The following is an 18,086-nucleotide window of genomic DNA, read 5'->3' as shown; positions in this document are numbered from 1 at the left end:
TGTGCGTTAGGGTCTGACAGATACGGGGTTGCCATTGGCAGCCTGAGATGGTACAGCGTACGTGCACAGAAGCACATCTGAGAGAATAAAGGAGCAGCAGCGGTCAACAGGACAATGCGGTAGATCAATAGGAGGAGTGCTCGTAGTGCGTCGGCGTCAGAACCTATGGAGGCAGTACAGCAGCATGGCCACGGCGGCGCGGTAGGCTGGTGAGCCCTGAGCGAAAAGCCCTGCACAGCCAATGAGGCCAGCGAGCTGTCCTCAGCTGACTGTTCGGCCATACGCCACTCCCGCAATGTACAGGTTCTTGGCCCACTTCTCCTTGACATGCGTGCTGGGGAAGGCAGACGTCCGAAGCGTCTCCTGCGTCTCATCCATTGGTCGTCGCTTGGGAACGCTGTGCAGAGAGGGATGGCCATGAGCAACAATACACTTACAGCCTGCTAGCACCGGTACCGAGAGGTACGTCGGCTCAGTGAGCAGCGCACGATGGGGAGAAGGCGGATGGGTACCTGAGCACGAAGGCTGCTTGGTCAGGGGTGGCGGCACAACTGGTGATGCGGTAACCGGCATCCCATCGCCGATGGATGCCCTCCGACGGGTACTGAAAATCCAGCTCCACGCACTGCAAGATGGATAAAGAGCAGTGGAAAGTGGTGGCAGGCAGCCAGCAATCCTGCCATGACGGGTTCCCGGCTCATTGGCATGGCGTTTATACCATGTCCAGGGGAAACACCATTCTGCCCTACCTGGTCTACAAAGCCAGCGTTGCGGCTCATCACTACCGCCCAGCGTGAGTGGCTGGTGGCCATGGCGGTGACTGCAGGCAAGCCAGCAGAATTGCAAGCAGTGTGTGTGTGTGGGGTGGGGGTGGGGGTGGGGGTGGGGGTGAGCTGGCGGCATCCCCACAAAAGCTGGCCAGCGCAATGCTCGGGCGCCTAGAAATTGCGTGCAACACACCAAAGAATCCCTCCTTCCACTTCTTGTTAATCCACTTGAAGGGGAAGGAGTCTGCAGTGCAATCAAACAGGGCAAAATGGAGTGCGTTCATAGGCAGTACAAGAGATTGCAGCCAGCCCATGCCCCCAGGTGTGAAGAAACATCCATAGATACAAACTCCTCATACTGCCTCCAGGGCTCTGCTCACCGGACACCTTGTAGCTCTGCTGCGTGTAGGGCGTGCCCTTGCTCATCACCACCAGGCTGCTGCCAGTGGCAGAGCCTGCACAGAGTGAGAGGCAGTCGGCATGGCCCTCTGTTGCCGCTCAACAAACAAACAGCCCCTTTCTTATCACAGCAAGTGAAAATTGACGACCTGCAGACGGCGCGTTGGCATCACTGTTCCAATGCCCACCTGCCATGGCAGTGATATAGTACCCCTCCTCCCACTTCTCCATGATCCAGTCCTTGGGCAGGAACTGCAAGGGGTGGTTGGGCCGCCAGGCGGGGCGCAGCGGAGGCACCACATGTTGAGCAAGGGTGGCATGAGCGTCCGCCAACAAGGAAGCCTCCCACGCGGACCCGACCTGCCTGCCCGCGCACCCACCTGGTTGCTGAGATCGTAGACCTGCTGCGCAAAGCCGGTGCCGGCATCCATGATGAGGGCCCACAGGTCCTGGCAGCAGGCCACAGAAGAGATGTAGAGCCCATCGTCGTTGCCCTTCTCCACATGCTGCTGCACACGGTTGTTGGCCACGTTGTAATGGTAGCGCTGCTTCATGGGGCGGTGTGCGTTGTACACCGTGATCCACTGCGTGGCGGGCAGCCCCAGCCGTATCCGCTTCTTGGGTGTGGGCAGCTCCAGGTCGGCGGTGTCGCCACCCTCCCGCCCGCGCTTCTGCCCCACCTGCAGCAGGGTGGATGCAAGCAATCTGCCTTCAACAGACAGCAGTCCCAGCGCGTGGCCAGAGCTGTGAGAACCACCACAGCTCGCGGGCACAGTGCAGCAGCAGTATGAGAGCCTAGCACCACCATAGGTTGTTGCACCCCCCCCCCCCTGGCACATGCTGCATGCGCACCTTGGTGCCCTCAGCACCCTCCCCCACCATAAGAGGGCGGGAAGGCCCTGCAGGACCGCATAGTGGGTCAAACAGCTCCATGTAGGCCGCATACCTGCGAGGTGATGGTGCGATAAGGGGAAGCACGCAGGTGTTACAGCCAGGCAGGCAAGGGGGAGACAGCAGGTACTGCGCAACGTTCAGGAGAACAGTATCAGCCATCACATCCAGGAACTCACTTGGGCTCCTCATCAAACTTGAGGTTGACCACTGCCTCGGTGAATTGCCGGAATGGCGGCGGCGTGTAGCGGCAGAGCAGCTCAGGCGAGGTGGCCATCTTTTTCTTGCACACCAGGAAGCCCTTGTTGTCGCCCTGGTACCCTTGCCATGGCAGCCGGCCTCGCAGCAGGAAGAGCAGCGTGTAGGCCAGCGACTCGAGGTCGTCGCGCCGGCTAGCAGTGCGCCCAAGGTGGGCGTGCACAGAGGCGTAGCGCACGGTGCCCCGGAAGACATCAGGCCGCTGGTCGTACTCGACGTGCGTGCCGCACACCGCGTCCTGTACAGCACATTGGAGCGTGGCAGCACTACTGATCAGTAGGGGCTCAGGAGCAGTAGTTCGTGCCAGCCTGCATGCAATAGCGATAGGGCCCAGGCGCCGCGACCGCTGTCCCACCTTCCACCGTGTGGCTAGCCCCAGGTCCACCAGCCACAGCTTCTTCTCATTGGGCAAGCCCTGTGCCCCCATCAGGAAGTTCTCCGGCTTCACGTCGCCATGCACAAAGCTGCGTAAGTGCGGGCATCACGACGCACTTTAGCACGTGTTCCACTGTCTTTCCTGGCCCACACACAACAACAGCATGCAGCTATGGGATTGGGTGGCCGCTCAGTTGCCAACAGATGCCCTATGCCAGCTGGGAGGGAGCTTGACTCCTTCCCTGCTCACCCCTTGGCGTGCAGCCGCTCCAAGATGGCGATGGCCTCCACAGCTATGCATGCCACCATCTCCTGTGACATGACCTGCCCCTGCGTGTTCCACACATCCCAGAGGCTGGGCCCCAGCATGTCCATAACCTGAAGCGCAGTTGGGCGGGAGTGGCTCGAGGCAGAAGCGCAGTCGTGCACAAACCAGCCTATATGGATGACTCGGGATGAAAGCAGCAAATACAGTGTCCCATCCCTGCAGCTGCAGCAAGAAAAGAGTGGCGCACCATGATGTAGAAGTCGCCCTGCCGCCCCTTGTAGTGCACTTTGGGCACGCCTGGGATGTTGCCCAGCGCGCTGCAACCAGCCTTGCAAGAGTGAGTGAGCAAAGGCTATGAAAGTAGCAGTGCTTGCAGACAAGATGCAAAGAGGAGCTCATTGCACTTTGCCTTCTTCAGGCTGGCGTGGCCCTGTCCGCCTTGCCCGCAGGAGTGGCCCTGTACGCACCCATACACAGACCACTCGTACGGCGGCCCATAGTTGCACCCTTTGCTGCTGCGGTGCTCCAGCTTGAGCGCAACCTGCAGCAGCGGCAAAAGCACGATGCAGTCAGCAATGTTGTCAGCTTGCAATGTCTACAGCCTCCCTCGCAGTCGTAAAGGGCCCATTGAATGAGCAAGCGCCTGCCCATGTCATGCGCAAGTGCTGTGTGCTGTTGCTGCCGCACCATGTTGGCGTTTGCGCCGTCCTTCTCCTTGGTGGGCTGCTGGCGACGACCCATGTACACCTGGCCAAACCCGCCCTTGCCTAGCTTCTTGTCGACTATGTACAGCGGGCTGCCGCCCACTTGCACCTGCAGCGGGAATGGGTAGCAGAGGAACACACCCGGTGACATGTAGGGTACACCGGCTGTGTTCAGGTGGATGTGGGCGGCACAGACCCCTGGAACTGGGGTGTTCAGCCTGCATCCCTCTGATGCCTGCCAACGCCGCTCAACGCACACGCTGCTGGGCCGTATGCAAGCCACCGCCCCGCCGAGCGGGTGGGCGGGCGACGCCGGACCCACCGCCCCGCCGGCTGGCTGCGCGCCAAGGCCAGAACCTGCCTTGTCCGGTATCGCCGCATTTGCCGCGTCGGTCTGCTCCTTCTTGGCGGCCTCCGGTTGTTCTGGCACACCCTCCGCTGGCATCGCTGCTCTGAGGCCGACAAGGCCGCACTTGTTTGGCTGCCCTTCTAGCCTGCCTGCTACCTGCTGCGCCGTGGAGACTGTGGACGGCTGCCGGTGGGTTGCGGGACACGGGGCTGGGTCACAACGAACTTGTTGCCCGGGGCGTGCTGTGAAATGTCGGAAACAAATAAAGCATTGAGATGCCCAGAGAAACGTCTCTGTTCGTCCAGAGGCAGGCTGACTGCAGTACAGCAGGACTTCGGCTAAACTTGAGGTTTTTTTCAGCAGGAGTGCACATCGGTCGAGAGCTCTCGTCAGTCTCACCCACGTGTGTCATTCTTCTTCTTCGTCGTCTTCGTCTTGAGCGCCTTCCACGCGAGCCTCTGCCCCGGCCCCAGGCCTCAGGCCGAGCCCTGGCCTGCGGCGCCGCAAGGGCTTAACGGCATAGCAGCAGCAGCGTGATCGGGCATTCATGAGCTCTCTCACGCCCGGCGGCGGCAGCCCGCTGCTGCCCGGCGGCGGCAGCCCGGCACCACACGTCCTGACGCCTGGCTCTGTCGGCGGAAGCAGCCACGTCGGCTCGCTGTGCGAGGGACTGCCTGCCTGGTTTTGTAAGTGCGGCATGTGTGAGGGTAATGTATCTCTGGGCATTGAAGATGCCTGTTGTGTGCGAGAGCGTCAGTTTTTGCAAGATGGAGAGGCACCCGGCCACGTTACACTCGTTATGCCCTGTATGCAGACGACCCGCCCATTGAGGCCGTGGTGTTTGCTTGGGGGGTGAACGAAGACGGCCAGCTAGGGCTGGAGCGGGTGCAGCGGCCCGCTGCTGTAGGCGCAGACAATGTGATTGTCGCCAAAGTGGTGGAGGCGTGTCTTGGTGAGTGCCTGCCGTGTACGGTCGGCCCTCACGGCAGGCACAGCGAGCACAGCCAGGCATGTCGCGAGTGCAGGCTGAAGTGGGGGGTGCGTGCTGGGCAGTGTTACTGCCGAGTCCATCTTCCCCGCCAGTGTGTCCCTTTGCAGGCACCCGCTTCCGCGGCCGCGAGTTCGGCTGCTCTCCCCTGGTAGCCAGCAGCCGCAACACATTAGCCATAGGCGCTGATGGCAACGTCATCACCTGGGTGCGTGCAACCACCACCGCTGTGCAGCCTTGCAACAGATGTGCAGGGTAAAGGCGCATTGGCCGCGCACCCGTTGCGCTCCAAGTCCAGAAATGGCATTGCATCTGCTCTGCTGCATGTGGCCGACATGCATGCAGGGCTGGAATGCTCGGGGCACGCTTGGGCACGGTCATCGTGAGCCGCAGGGAAAGCCACAACGCGTAGCGGGCCTGCAGGGCGTGCACATCAAGCAGGCGGCCATCGGCGGCTGGCATGTGCTGGCATTGGACGACACTGGGCAGTGCTGGGCATGGGGTGGGTGCAAGCAAGTCCGCTGTTGCGTGACCATGGCTTGCCCGTGCTACTTTGGCGCTGGTGCATACCAGTCCAATATGTGACTGCTACCTTGACGCTGTTCAATGCAGGAGGGAACGAGTATGGACAATGCCTGCCGCGGGACAAGCGCGACATCCTGGCACCTGTCAAGTGCCTTGAGGGCATCGCCGTGAAGCAGGTAGCGGCAGGCGGCATGCACTCATTGGCGCTGACGGAGACGGGAGAGGTGCGTGGGGCGGATGGCATTGCGTCATGTGCCTGTGTATTCCTACTTACAGTTGCGCAAGGTTTCTTTCCTGTTCTTCCTGCACCGGCATCGTGCCCTGGGCCCCTGTCCATGCAAATCCCACAGTTTTGCCTGCTTGCTTGCCCTACTCTGTGGTGCAGATTTGGATGTGGTGAGGCAAACTGGGAGAGTGGTAGATCCCGCTTGCGCCCGCTTTAGCAAGCGATCCAGACAGTTGGGCACCGCACAACGTGGGGCGTGTCATGACTGTGCTGCTGCTGCTGCTGCTGCTGAGCCGCAGGGGCGAGCCGTGGGGCGACTTCAGCATGACCATCAACCGTGCACCCAGGAGAATAGACACCACCGGCGATTTTGTGGACGTCTCCTGCGGCGCCTTCCATAACCTGGCCCTCAACGCTGCTGGAGAGTGCTTCACTTGGGGCATCAACGACTTTGGTGAGGTCTTGGTTTGGTGTGCCTGCTCGCCTGCGCTGGCGCTTCAGCATTATTGCTTTGGTCTTGCAGGGATGCTCGGTAACGGTACAACTAGCTACGCCACCTGCCCGGAGAAGGTGGTGGGACTGGAGGGTGTGTTCATTGCCGATGTGTCGGCAGGTGGCTGGCACTCTATGGCCATCTCAGCAGAGGGAGGTGGGTGTGCAGCCTGTTTGGAGGGCAGGGTCAGGGGAGTGGTGCTGGCAACGCGTCCTGAGCGGCTTGTTTCCTGAGAGAATAATGGACAGATGTTTGGACAACAGCATCCCTTGCTTCATGACTGCAGAGGTGTATGTGTGGGGCCGTGGCGAGTACGGGAGGCTGGGCTTGGGTGACCGCACCGGCTCGTCCAAGCTGAGGCCCCAGAAGGTGGGGTGGGGGGCGTTTCTGCTGCTGGCACTGTTTGCAAACCTGCAGTCTGGCTGGCAGCCTTCCAGAAGACTTAATGGCTAGTCGTAACGTGCAGGTGAAGACGCTGGAGGGGCACAGAGTTGTGGAGGGCTCTTGCGGTGGCACCCACACCATGGTGGTGACTGACGAGGGCCGCTGCTTCATCTGGGGCCGTGGCGCATTTGGCCGGTGCGTGGGAGGCTATGCAAGAATTAGTAGCTCCCTGATTTGCTGCAATGCGGCACGTGTGCATCCAATCGCCATACTGAATGCACCCATCACATTACACGCTCATGCAGGCTGGGCACGGGCGCACAGAAGGACTGCCTTTCGCCGGTGGAGCTCAAACTGCCGGGCGGCCCCGAGCGCTGGCGCGTGATCAGCGTCGCGGCAGGTGGCCGCCACTCCATGGTGCTGGCCTTGCCCGACAATGGCAACCTGGGGCAGCGGCAGGTTGAGGCGAGTGTATGGGTGGAGTGTGCACGATGGACCCAAGTGTGGGCCAGCTGGCATGCTGTCCATCCATCTGCCCACCTTTCTGCCTGCAGTGGAGCATGCGAAAGCCGTTCTACTCACCCAGCCCACCACCCAGCGTCATCGGCCGTGAACGCAGCTGGGGCCACGTGGCGGATGACGAACACGAAGATGGCGGCGGTGCGCTACAGCAGTGTGGCGCCTGTATTGCCCCCCTTCTGCTATGTTGCTGCGCCCAGTAGTGAATTGCTGTCTTGAGCACCCTGCTGCTGTCCCCAACCTGGCCGCCCACCTGACCCTGCTTGCCGTGATGCACTGCCCAACCCTTGCTGTGCAGTGAGCCCTGCTGGTGCCTCTGACTTTGGCGACGATGCCAACGAGGGCCCCTCCCCGCAGGGCCACCCTCACCGTGCCTTTTCCAGCCAGCATTTGCAGCATCTGGAGCTGACAGCAGCACTGGAGGGCGGGCAGTCTAATGACATGTTGGGCGACATAGCCGACCTGAGCTTGGAGTCCACTCCCGCTCACGCTGCGGCCTCTGCTGCGGCAGTCAGGGTCCACGGATTGCGGGATGACGCGCCTGGCAATTGAGGGCCTTGTGGTGACAGCGGGTCGTCGAAGCGCCCACATTTCTGGGTTGACAAAACTTGTGCCGCTGGTGCGTCCCAATTCATTTGCCATCGGACACCGGCTTTTGAGCAGGTGTCCTGCTGTTTGTGAAAACAAACAATGCAACAGCAGCAGGACATCTACCCCATCTCCTCTGTGTGTAAAGCAGGCGCAGGGCCGGTGGCAAGTGAAGGGCAGTTGAGGCGCCCGGGCAGTCAGCACCAGGTCGACTTGCCAGTGGGCAACGTGTGATGTCCTCATCCTCCCACCCTGCATCCAGTTTATTCCACGTGCAAAGCCACTGGCAAAAGCAGGAAGACACGGTCCGCAGACCACAGCATTGCAGTGGGTGCAAGCTGACATGCTTGCATCAGGCGGCAGCAGCTGTGCCTTGCTGCTTGGCACCCCGGCCCTGCTGAGCCAACACGTGTTGGCTGGACCCGCCCTGCCGCTCCAGCCCCGCCTCAACCTCCTGCTGTGAGCGCTGCTTCTCTGCTGCCGCACTCAGGTGCTTGGCTGCTAGCAGCGCTGTCATGCGCCCCTCAATGGCCGCCATTTCCAAGGCGCTTGCAGCGTTTTCGAGCGCAGCTGCGTAGAACAGGCCGTCCCCCAGCGTGAATGGGGCAAAGTCTTCAGGTGGGTCGAATCTGAGGCATGGGGCAGCAGATTAGCAGGCAACGTGTTCAACCTGCTGGCATTGTAAATAGGTGCGGCAAAGCCCAAGCAATCAGCTGCACCAAAGCAAATGCCATCAGCAGCACGTACATTGGGTACGCTCCAGGCGAGGACCAGATCTTTTCTACGACTACCAAAAAGCCCTTCTCGAACAAAATTTCCTGCCACGCGTGGGGCAGGGGCTCGCGGCTGAACATCTTCCAGAGGGTTTGGTTGGAGGCGGTGCGGCCCACCAGGCTCAGCGAGCTCCAAGGCACCTGTGCATCCTCTGTTACCATCACAACCCCTGCGTGAAAGTGACGTGACCGTGACGTGTGACCCTGCCGTGAAAGGGTCAGGACGTGACAACGTTGGCTGGGAGCCAAGAAAATGTTGCGCTGTATCCATGACATCTGGGGTGCAACACATTGGGCTGTGCCCAGCCAGGCGCAGCCCGCCCGCACCCACCATAGTCCATCTGCGAAACGCCAAAGTACGAGGGGCGCACGGCCCCAAGGATGATGGTCACCACTGTCTGGACGAACTTGCGGGCGGGGATGGCTGGCAGGGTGGCGCGTCCCGGGAAGGCCAGACCGCTGCTCTCCAGCGGCGTGGCGATGATGACAGCGCCATAGGGCCCCTGGTAGGTGGCGGCGCATTCCCGCACCATCGCCCGCCCTGGCGCGGCTGTGCATTGCTCCTGCACCTCCAGCCAGAAACCATCCGGCAGGCGCTCTACCGAGGTAACAGCCACAGGGGTGCGCACAGTGGCGTTGGCCACCGCAAACACGCAGGGTGCCAGCTGGCTGTTGCCACCCTTGATCCGGAATACCGATGGCTCGGTTGCGGGTAGCATGGACACATGGCCTGCACATGTGGAGGCATGCGACTGTATCACCATTCCGGGCGGTTCGGCATCCCGCATCAATCCATCATCACACCGGCCTGCCCCATGCGCATGCGAGGGCCGCCACCCACCTGCCAGCGCATTCAGCTCCTCATTTGTTTGGCCGTAATTTACGAGATTTACTCCCCCGATCAACTCCTTCGCCAGGGCATCTATCGACGCACCATAACTTTCACGCAACCACTCATACATGGAGACCTGCGTTGTTCTAACAATGTTGCTAAGCCCACGCACCCCTGAATCTTTTGCTTCGCTCAGTATTTTTTGTCTTTTGCTCAGCTAGCGTTTCTTTTGCCCACACCATTTGCTCCGCCACCGCACCAATTGCTCAGCCAACGCACCTCAGCCAACGTACCTGAGTGAGATCATACAGGCCGATTTGCTTCAGCAGCATCTCTGGCGTATCAAACGTTTTGCCATTGTCCAGCAGCGTATAGATGGTTTGGAACTTCTCCCACATGGCGGCGGGAGCTGATTGGAAGTTTAGCCACGAAAACCAGTAGCGGAAGATGAGACGGAGCAGGGTGAGCAGGCGCCATGAGGACTGCCGAAATATCAACTCACGCCCATCGTAGACGGCTATTAGGCCGTCAGAGGTCTTCGCCCGCTCCAGCCCCGCGGCAGCCGCCAGCTCCCGTATGAGCCAATTTTTTTCCCAAATAATTGACGCACCTGCACACCGGCAACGCAGCTGGTCAGGCTGGAGCCATGGGCAAGAGGGGCGGTTCTGTCCTAGCTGGGAGAGGGTAGGACAGCATGCCGACAGGGCCATGCCGACGCCAGCCCCGGGGGCATCCCAGCTTTCCCATCCTACCTACCTTTCCCAGCCGCCGCCGCTGCCAGCCCCCGGGGCCCCATCCCAGCTTTCCCATCCTACCTACCTTTCCCAGCTGCCGCCGCCGTCAGCCTGTTGCACAGAATGGGATGGGCCCCCATCCTACCTTTCCCCTCCTACCTACCTTTCCCAGCTGCCGCCGCCGACAGCCCCCGGGAGCCCCCGTCCCACTTTTCCCATCCGGCTACCTTTCCAAGCCTGCCGCCCCCCCCCCCCCCGGAAGCCCCTTCTAATCTTTCCCATCCGGCCAACCTTTCCTACCCGCTGCCGATGACCCCCCGGCGGCGGGTAGGAAAGGTAGGCAGGATGGGAAAGATAGGACAGGGCTCCCTGCGGAGCGCCGTTCCCTGAGCTGGGACAGCTAGGAAGCCTGGGAGGTTGCGGTGGGAAGGCTCAGCTAGGATGAGGCCGGACATGGAGGAGGGCGGCCAGCATCCAAGCTAGGCAGCTGGGAACCAAATTTCAAGTCTGGCTAGGACTGTCCCAGCTTTCCCAGCTCGGATTTCACAGCACAAAAACCGTGTCCTAGCTAGGAAGGTAGGAAATCCGACCGCCTCTTGCCCATTCCTGGCAGGCTGCGGCATCCAGGATGCGCAACTAGCGTAAAAGTCTGCCTGGACTCACCCAACTCCAGGGTAACACCATCATACTCCAGCTCTTGCGCGCGCCCACCCAGCTGCTCGCGATCAAATCTGCACATGTGTAGGGGGAGCGGGTCGAGGGGAGGAGCACCCCGCCCTGCCCGCCGTGGGCGGGACGGCGGCGGCGGCTAGCGTGGAGCAGCGCTCACGCTTCAATAACGGCATCAGCACCCAGGGCCTTCCGCGTGTAGTAGGCAGCTGAAGCGCCAGCCACCCCCCCTCCGATGACGGCCACCCGCTGTGCGCCATGGGCTGTGTGGGCCAGCCCGGCCAGGCAGCAGAGCAGCGCCACCGTGGATGACATCAGCGACATGATATCGGGATGGAAGGGAGGAAGGAAGGACGGTTTGGGTGTGAGGTGCAGCCAGCATTGCTGGCGCCAGCGATGCTGACGATGCTGACTGCACATGATGTGTGCAGAGCGATGCTGGTGTGTTTGCAGCCCCAGGCACTGCCACACAAACTCTTAGCTGTTTACAGCCCTCTTGTGAACGCTCAGACATGCATTATGTGGTGAAGGGGCTCTCTCGCTCGGTAGTGTTTCGTGCACGGGAACAGACAGGGCTGAGGGGAAAGATGCTCAAAATTGGGGGGTTCTGGGAGCAGAGAGAGAAAAGCGACATGGCAAAGACCACTAGTAAGACGACGCACCGCTCCACTCAATCACAAAAGTTCTCCGCGCTAGGCATGGCTCGGGCACAGGACAGGTTAGGAAGCGATTTTCCAAAGTTCAGAGAAAAAATGGGTCACCAAGGCAGGGGGGCAGGGGCGAGCCGGCGCCGCATGCAGCCTGCCGGACGCCGGGCCAAGGCGCCGGCGGCCGGGCGAGGTGCAGCGCCACAGCTGTGCCGCGCTCATTTGCGCATGGAGCTGCTGCCGCCACCAGACCTGAGGCGCGCCAAGAGGCCGCCGCCCGCACCGCCGCCGCCCCCGCCGGTTGTCGAGGCCTTCCTGACGCCACCTGCGCCATCCTGCTGGCGGTACACCTCCAGCAGCTCCTCAGTCTTCACCTTGAGCTGCAGCAGGGGGCAGGTGGGGGGCAGGCAGAGCGTGACGAAACACGTGCATGCACGCCGGAAGTGGGGGCAGGCTGCCAGGGGAACAGGCGTACACATGCACCATCCACACTTGCCAAAGCTGCTTCTGGTCCACCATCCTGCCCCTGATCTGCATCCCGCGTGCAAATCCCCATACTTCCCACAGCACACCTGCTCAAACGATGGCCGCACGTTGGGGTCACGCTGCCAGCACAGGCGCATGATGTCAGACAGCGGCGGCGGGCAGTTTGGGGGGATGGGGGGGCGCAGCCCCTTTTGCACCACACCCACTGCCGCCTGTAGAGGCGTCATATCGCTGTAGGGTATGCGCGCCGTCAGCAGCTCCCAAAGCACGATGCCAAAGCTGCAACGTTTGCACCAGGGGGCAGTCTATGGTCGGGCTTTGCATTGGCGGCATGCAGGCTTCACACCGCCTCGCCCACACCTCCCACCCCGCCCTCCGCCTACTGTATCCTACTGCCGACCCCGCACCTGAACACATCCGCCTTCTCCTTGTACGGGTTGTGCTCAATCACCTCTGGCGCCATCCACCTGCAGGGCGAAAGCCGGCAAAGGTGGGCGGGCATCACCACGGCCGAGCGCCGGCTGACGAATGCCAGCAGGAGCGCCAGCGCGTGCCTCATTGCCAGCGGTGCACGCTGCAGTCCTTCAGCTCCTGAACATTGGTTATCTGCCAATAGCAGCGCCACTGGCTGCCGTCCACCCGCCCTCCCACCCCACCCACCTGTAGGTGCCTGTCTCGGCGGTCATGATCCCGGTGTGGTCCATCACACGTGCCACCCCAAAGTCTGCAATCTTGACGGTTCCCGTCTCATCCAGCAGTAAGTTGGCAGCCTGCAGATGAGGATGGCCGGCTCATAAGGGTGAGAAGGGCCCTCTGCACCCATGCACACCAAACAAGCCGAAGCAGATGGCCCTGCCGCCGGGGACAGCAGGCCAGGCCAAGAAGCAGCGTTCCATGATGCCACTGCATCGCTAACAACCGTTCATGCAACCCCGCCACCAGCATGTGCCTACCTTGAGGTCACGGTGCACAATCTTGCGCTTGTGCAGGTAGTCCATGCCACGGCACACTTCCACGGCTATCTTCAGCACCGCCCCCACACGCAGGGGTCCAGCCTGCAGCCCCAAAAAGGGCACCAGCAGCAATTCGGCCTTCAGCGGCATGCATGCAGGAAGACATAGCACTCGCCAGCAATGTGCCGAGCAGAGGGGAGGCAGCTGCCGGTATGGCAGGACCCACGGCACATACTAACCGATCACCCATGCCCCACCTTGCGAATGTAGTCATACACCGAGCCGCCCGACATAAACTCAAACACGATGCACAGATTGGGCTTCTGCGTGCATGCGCCAATGAACTGCACAATGTTCTTGTGCCGCACCTTGCGCATGATTGCAACCTCCTGCAAGGGATGAGTAGGTGGGAGGCAATGGCCAGTGAGGCGCCAGCATGGCATGCAGGGTGGGCCACGCTGCCATTTTACAAGCACGCAAAGCTACTGAACCCCACTGCCACGAAGCCTGGCACATGCCTGCAGAAATTCCTGGAACTGCTGGCTGTCCTCGTGCACGTTGCGCAGGATCTTGATGGCCACGTCCTGGCCGCAGTAGGAGCCGCGGAAGAGGTCCCCAAATGCACCGCTGGCAATCTTCTCGTGGAAGATAATCTCATTAGGATCCAGCTCCCAGTCATTGTCGCTCGCGCTGGTGCTGGCTTGCTGCACCCGGAAGCAGCAGGGGTGCAACAATGCAAGTCATTGCCAGGATTGGCCACAGCCCCTGTGTGCATGCCATGGTGGCCAGGCTGCTGTTCTTCCCCTCCGCCCACCAACTGCGACGCACCTTTGCCAACGCGTCGAGCTCATCCTGTGGCACACGCAGCTCTACCTCTTGCGCTGAAGCGGGTGGGCTGGCACTGGCGCCGCGCACCACAGGCGGCGGCAGCTCCTGCAGCCGCCGGCTCAGCACGTCTTCCAGCTCTTCTGTGCCGCCCCCTGCCCAGCCATTGACCACAAACACGTCCAGGCTGAAGCGGTCCTTTGTGTTGAAGGCATGCGCCTCGCAAATGTTCAGCCCCAGGTCGCCCTGCAAGGGCAACAAGAGTGACATGGCATGCCGATGGGGTGAGTAAGCATGGCCAAAGGGAGGCGTGTTGGATCAGTCTGAAGGAGGGACGCCAAGCTGCACTGATCAAGCTGCCGGCCTCAGATAGCTCCAAGAAGAGAGCTTGTCCGCAGCCCATGGCTGCAGAGTGGCAGAAGCCAGCGTCTGGGCAGCAACCATCTGACAAAAGCTGGCCCCTTGGGGCTCACCAGTGACTCTGAAAGCCGGCTGAGTAGCTTGGGCTGGTCTATGGATGCTATGGTGACCTCGTAAAAGGTGGTGGCCTGCGCTGCCAGCGATGAGCGCTCGCCGCCCGCCTGTGCCTCTAGCTTCTCCTCTGCCTCGAGCACCAGCGCCTGCAACGTCCCAAGCACCCCGCGCCAGGCTGAGTTGTAAAGAAGCACAGCAGTTGCCGGTAGCATGCATTCGCAAGAGCTTACTGCAGCGCATGCAGTTCCCTGGCTGCAAAATGCTGCAGGTCAAAACTGCAGCAGGAGCTGGGGCAGGCCCCACGGCAACCACACAGCTGGCAAAGTACCTGCAGGTTGGGCGATGAGCCAAACGCCGGCCGTGGCAGCGGCCGCCCCCCAGCCAGCTTATGCGGAGAGTAGTTGCTAGAAACTGCCTGCAGCAGCTGCGTGGGCAAAGCATTGAGCATTCCTAGTAACTGCCAGCCAGTATAGATACGATGTGGCACCTGCAGCGCGCTTGCCCCCGACACTCCAAGCCTCGCCCTGTCCCACCTCGTGCTGGTATTGGAGCGTGTCCAGGCTGCCGAAAGAGGGGCGCTTGGCTAAATCACTCCCACTGACCACGTCCACAGGGCGAAGCTGGAAGGAGACGGCCGACGGGTCGGCGCGGGCGCTGTCGAGCAGCCGCTTGTGGTTCAGCACGTCCAGGCTGCTGATGTTCACGTCCAGCGCGTACCTGCGTGTCCAGGGAGGGGCAACCAGGGCGGGTTTGAGACAGGCAGGGGGAGCGTGTGGAATCATGCAAAGGAGGCAGCGTGCGCCGGGTCCCGTCCCAGGCGCAGCCGCCGCACCTGGAGGGCAGCCCCTCGAAATGTGCACGCAGGTCCGCCGCAAAGCCGGGGGAGTCCACATCCATCCCTCGTGCTCTCAAGTTGGCCAGCAGCTGCTCCGCAATCTCCGCCTTGCTGCGCCTCCTGAGCGAGGCTTGGCTCGCCAGGGGTGGCACTGGAGGCAGCGAGGCCTGGCTCATGGTGCCGCAAGTCTCCGCCTGCACAGCCGCCGCGGCGCAAGTCCCTTTGCCGAGCACGCGCGTGCTCAACCCACTGGGCAGGCTGGGACTGCTGTGGCGCCCAACTAGTGTGCTTCCGACCATAGCGCGCCCATAGCTCGGCACAGGGCTGTGCGCGCTAAGCGGCGCAAACTCCGGCGGGGTGAGAACAGTGGCGAAGCGGGCGAGGGACGCGATGTCACGAGCACTACGCCCCCGCACAGCCTTGCAAAACACGCAGCCCGTCTTGTTGTTTTCTTCCCCTGCTTCTTCTTCTGCCTACACCAGCCCTCGTTGGGCACCTGCACGATCAGGCAGCGTTCAGTATGACGCTTGAGGACCCAACACCGGTCATCGACTTGACGGCCTCACCAGGCACGCAGATAGTGTGTAGGATGTGGATGGGCGTGTGAGGCCCGCAGCAGACGCAGAGTTGCACGTGCTGCCCTCCCGCCACACCTCCGCTGCCCTTCGAAACCCGCTCTCCCGCGTCTCCCCTCCGGCACCAACGGCACCAACTCCCCCATGCCACACCTTTTGCAGATGAGCCGGGATGCCAGCACGGCGGCGGTAGAAAGAAGCGGCAGCCCGTTGACCTGGTAGCGGAGGAGGAGGGTGCCCGGCAGCGCATCATGCGCCACGCCCGCCAAGTCAACCAGGAGCGTGGCATCAACGATAGGCCGTTGGCGGGAGAGCGGCAAACATGGGGGGGCGCCAGTTGCACTGCAGCGGCAGCCGCCGCAGGGCTCTGCTCTGCGCTGCCCAATGAGCCAGCAGCGCCCGCCGCCGGAGCGCCTACCGAACAAGGTGGTGTCAGCAACAAGCTGCTGGCGGCGCTGCATGCGGAACGCGTGGCCCGCCTCTCCCAGCACCAGGCCCAAGGGCAGCTGCCAACGCAGCGGCGCCACCCGCAGGCAGACCATGGGACACAGCAGCAGGCACCGCAACAGGCGCCGTTCACCGGCAACCTGGCCGCAGCCCGTTCGCAGCAGGAGCAGCAGCAGCAGCAAGAGCAGCCCGAGCTGTCAATACTGACTTGGAACGTTTGGTTCATGGAGGACGTCCACGTTGCCCAACGCATGGCTGCCATTGGCGCCATCATCCAGGCCAACCAGCCACACTTTGTGTGCCTGCAGGTGCCACACATGCGCCGCCCGCCGGCGCTGCCGTGCTTGGCTTGGCTGCAACGCATTTGCGTGTTGGTATTGAGGCAAGCCCCGGGTGCCCTCACCCTTGCAGGAGGTGACGCCGCTCATCTACGGGCTTTTCTGCTGTAGCCCCTGGTGGGACAGGTATACCGCCTCGCCCTGCCCTGCCGGCGTGCAGTACTTCACCGTCCTACTCTGGCACCGCAGCGTGGGCAGCGTGCGGGGGTGCGACCAGCTGCCTTTCTCCAACTCTGTGATGGGTGAGCTGCTTTATCATATCATGTTTGCAGCACGTGCACACCCATGTTTCCACCTCTGGTTCACAAGAGTCCGGGAGCCAAGCCAGCTCACAACTGTTGCCCAACCCCGTTGGCCTCTGCAGGGCGCGACCTCAAGTCTGTGGCCGGCACACTGGGCGGCTGGCCGGTGCGTGTGGCAACCACCCACCTTGAGAGCCCAACGAGTTGGGATAACACATTCAGTGCGCAGCGTGTGGCCCAGTGCAAGCAGTCGCTCGCAGTGCTGGACAGGGCGCCCGAGGGCGATGTGCTGGTGGCGGGAGACATGGTGAGCTTGCCTGCCTTTGTCAACAGCAATGCCCTGCCTTGCTCACGCAGCTGTCCAGTGTCACAGTGCATAGCAGCAGTTGAATTGCATCCGCATTGTGGTTGGCATGCTTGCAGAACTGGAACCCTGATGATGGCGCGCCGCCCCTTCCCGGCGGGTGGAGCGACGCCTGGCTGCACCTGCACGACGGCGATCCCGGGTTGACATACAGTTCCAGGGCGAATCCCATGCTGCGAAAGAGCCGGATTCATCGTCGGCTGGACAGAGTGTTTGTGAAGCTGCGGCGCTGGCGCCTGCACAGCATGGAGTTGCTGGGGCAGCAGGCGCTGCCGGGGCTGCAGTTTGAGGGCCGCCCTGTGCTGCCCAGCGACCACTTTGGGCTGCTGCTGCGCCTGGCGCCCAACGAGAGCGCATAATCGTAGAAGTTCTGGACAGCCGCCTGCATGGGTGTGACTGCACTGTAACTCTCGGCTGAAGTTGCATGGGTTGGGACTGCCTGGGCGGCGGCCCTTCTCTTGCTGCCCCCTCCCTTCTTCGTACCCGTCTTGCTCGCTTCGCCTCTCCCAGCCGCCCTCCTTTTGCCACCTGCTCCTCCCAACCTTTTCCCAAGCCCTCCCTCCCAGGGCGGCGCGGTTTGCCACATTTGAGGCGCGGCAGGTGGGTGGGGCCGGGGGTGGTGGCCCTGTGGGTGGGCGGGCGCCCGGGTGGGTGGCCGGGTTGGATGGGTGGCTGGCTGGCTGCGGGTACCACCGGGTGCATCGCCAACGGGTGGCGGGCGGGCGGCCGTAGCAGTAGCCGCTCCGTGCCTCCCCTCCCCCGCCCATCCCGCGTCACACTGGGTAACAACTGCAAGTTCAGAAATGCACGCAAGAAGCTGGTCTTCTTGCAGCACCAACCAGTAGATCCAGGCTAGATGAATTCCTGAGGGAGGGCCCTGCCTGACAGGCGCGGCGCTGCTGGCGCTGACCGGCTGGCACCAGCGCATCTCCCGGGAGCTCCCCCGAGTCATCCACGTTTTCTCGGTTCTTCTTTCCCTTCCCCGATCAGTCCGCGGCGTGAAATGGCTGCGGGAAACCCGTTTTTGGATGACGACGAAAACCTGCTGGCCAGTGGTGCTGTGAAATCAGACGAGCCCACGCAGGAGGACGCTGCTGCCCGTGGAGGGGCGGCAGCTCCCGCGGCAGCTGGGCCGGCGGGTTACCCACCGCCACCGCT

General features: G+C 62.1%; 5 protein-coding genes across 5 annotated transcripts in view; 2 read left to right on the top strand and 3 right to left on the bottom strand.

Moving 5' to 3' along the window:
* Positions 1 to 4,265, bottom strand: part of CHLNCDRAFT_34546 (hypothetical protein) — a 4,472-nt gene extending 207 nt beyond the window's left edge. Inside the window, exons 1-15 of the mRNA XM_005850156.1 lie at positions 4,024 to 4,265; positions 3,646 to 3,771; positions 3,426 to 3,499; positions 3,206 to 3,275; positions 2,941 to 3,068; positions 2,671 to 2,779; positions 2,237 to 2,553; positions 2,004 to 2,112; positions 1,547 to 1,846; positions 1,355 to 1,418; positions 1,148 to 1,222; positions 961 to 1,011; positions 750 to 820; positions 513 to 625; positions 1 to 397 (exon numbers count right to left, since the gene is read on the bottom strand). Of these exons, the coding sequence (XP_005850218.1) occupies positions 262 to 397; positions 513 to 625; positions 750 to 820; positions 961 to 1,011; positions 1,148 to 1,222; positions 1,355 to 1,418; positions 1,547 to 1,846; positions 2,004 to 2,112; positions 2,237 to 2,553; positions 2,671 to 2,779; positions 2,941 to 3,068; positions 3,206 to 3,275; positions 3,426 to 3,499; positions 3,646 to 3,771; positions 4,024 to 4,107 (1,827 nt within the window). The 5' untranslated portion in view covers positions 4,108 to 4,265 and the 3' untranslated portion in view covers positions 1 to 261. The remainder of the gene's footprint in view (positions 398 to 512; positions 626 to 749; positions 821 to 960; positions 1,012 to 1,147; positions 1,223 to 1,354; positions 1,419 to 1,546; positions 1,847 to 2,003; positions 2,113 to 2,236; positions 2,554 to 2,670; positions 2,780 to 2,940; positions 3,069 to 3,205; positions 3,276 to 3,425; positions 3,500 to 3,645; positions 3,772 to 4,023) is intronic.
* Positions 4,266 to 4,848: 583 nt separating this feature from the next.
* Positions 4,849 to 7,012, top strand: CHLNCDRAFT_20698 (hypothetical protein; the record flags this gene model as incomplete). The annotated part of the gene is made up of 9 exons (XM_005850410.1): positions 4,849 to 4,967; positions 5,159 to 5,207; positions 5,345 to 5,501; positions 5,612 to 5,748; positions 5,910 to 5,920; positions 6,050 to 6,204; positions 6,274 to 6,399; positions 6,530 to 6,612; positions 6,710 to 7,012. Coding segments are annotated over 9 exons (1,140 nt in total), but the record flags the coding sequence as incomplete, so codon positions are not given.
* Positions 7,013 to 8,086: 1,074 nt separating this feature from the next.
* CHLNCDRAFT_142455 (hypothetical protein) lies at positions 8,087 to 9,737 on the bottom strand (the record flags this gene model as incomplete). The annotated part of the gene is made up of 5 exons (XM_005850155.1): positions 8,087 to 8,363; positions 8,482 to 8,677; positions 8,839 to 9,237; positions 9,349 to 9,475; positions 9,633 to 9,737. The coding sequence occupies 5 exons, from the start codon at positions 9,735 to 9,737 to the stop codon at positions 8,087 to 8,089; spliced, it is 1,104 nt and encodes a 367-aa protein (XP_005850217.1).
* A 1,870-nt stretch (positions 9,738 to 11,607) lies between these two features.
* Positions 11,608 to 15,138, bottom strand: CHLNCDRAFT_142454 (hypothetical protein; the record flags this gene model as incomplete). Its single annotated transcript, XM_005850154.1, has 12 exons — positions 11,608 to 11,769; positions 11,962 to 12,154; positions 12,283 to 12,342; positions 12,536 to 12,645; positions 12,829 to 12,930; positions 13,086 to 13,217; positions 13,386 to 13,532; positions 13,657 to 13,899; positions 14,127 to 14,273; positions 14,456 to 14,551; positions 14,661 to 14,844; positions 14,960 to 15,138. The coding sequence occupies 12 exons, from the start codon at positions 15,136 to 15,138 to the stop codon at positions 11,608 to 11,610; spliced, it is 1,755 nt and encodes a 584-aa protein (XP_005850216.1).
* Positions 15,139 to 15,415: 277 nt separating this feature from the next.
* On the top strand, positions 15,416 to 17,345 carry CHLNCDRAFT_57159 (hypothetical protein). Its single transcript, XM_005850409.1, has 5 exons — positions 15,416 to 15,531; positions 15,700 to 16,292; positions 16,396 to 16,564; positions 16,687 to 16,871; positions 16,988 to 17,345. Exons 1-5 carry the CDS (start codon positions 15,483 to 15,485, stop codon positions 17,285 to 17,287), a joined length of 1,296 nt encoding a protein of 431 aa, XP_005850471.1. The 5' UTR covers positions 15,416 to 15,482; the 3' UTR covers positions 17,288 to 17,345.
* Positions 17,346 to 18,086: the final 741 nt, after the last annotated feature.

Source organism: Chlorella variabilis (genome assembly GCF_000147415.1).
Source record: "Chlorella variabilis unplaced genomic scaffold CHLNCscaffold_4, whole genome shotgun sequence".
Lineage (NCBI taxonomy): Eukaryota > Viridiplantae > Chlorophyta > Trebouxiophyceae > Chlorellales > Chlorellaceae > Chlorella > Chlorella variabilis.
The sequence above is the reverse complement of the archived record's forward strand: the minus strand, read 5'-3'. Positions and strand labels throughout refer to the sequence as shown.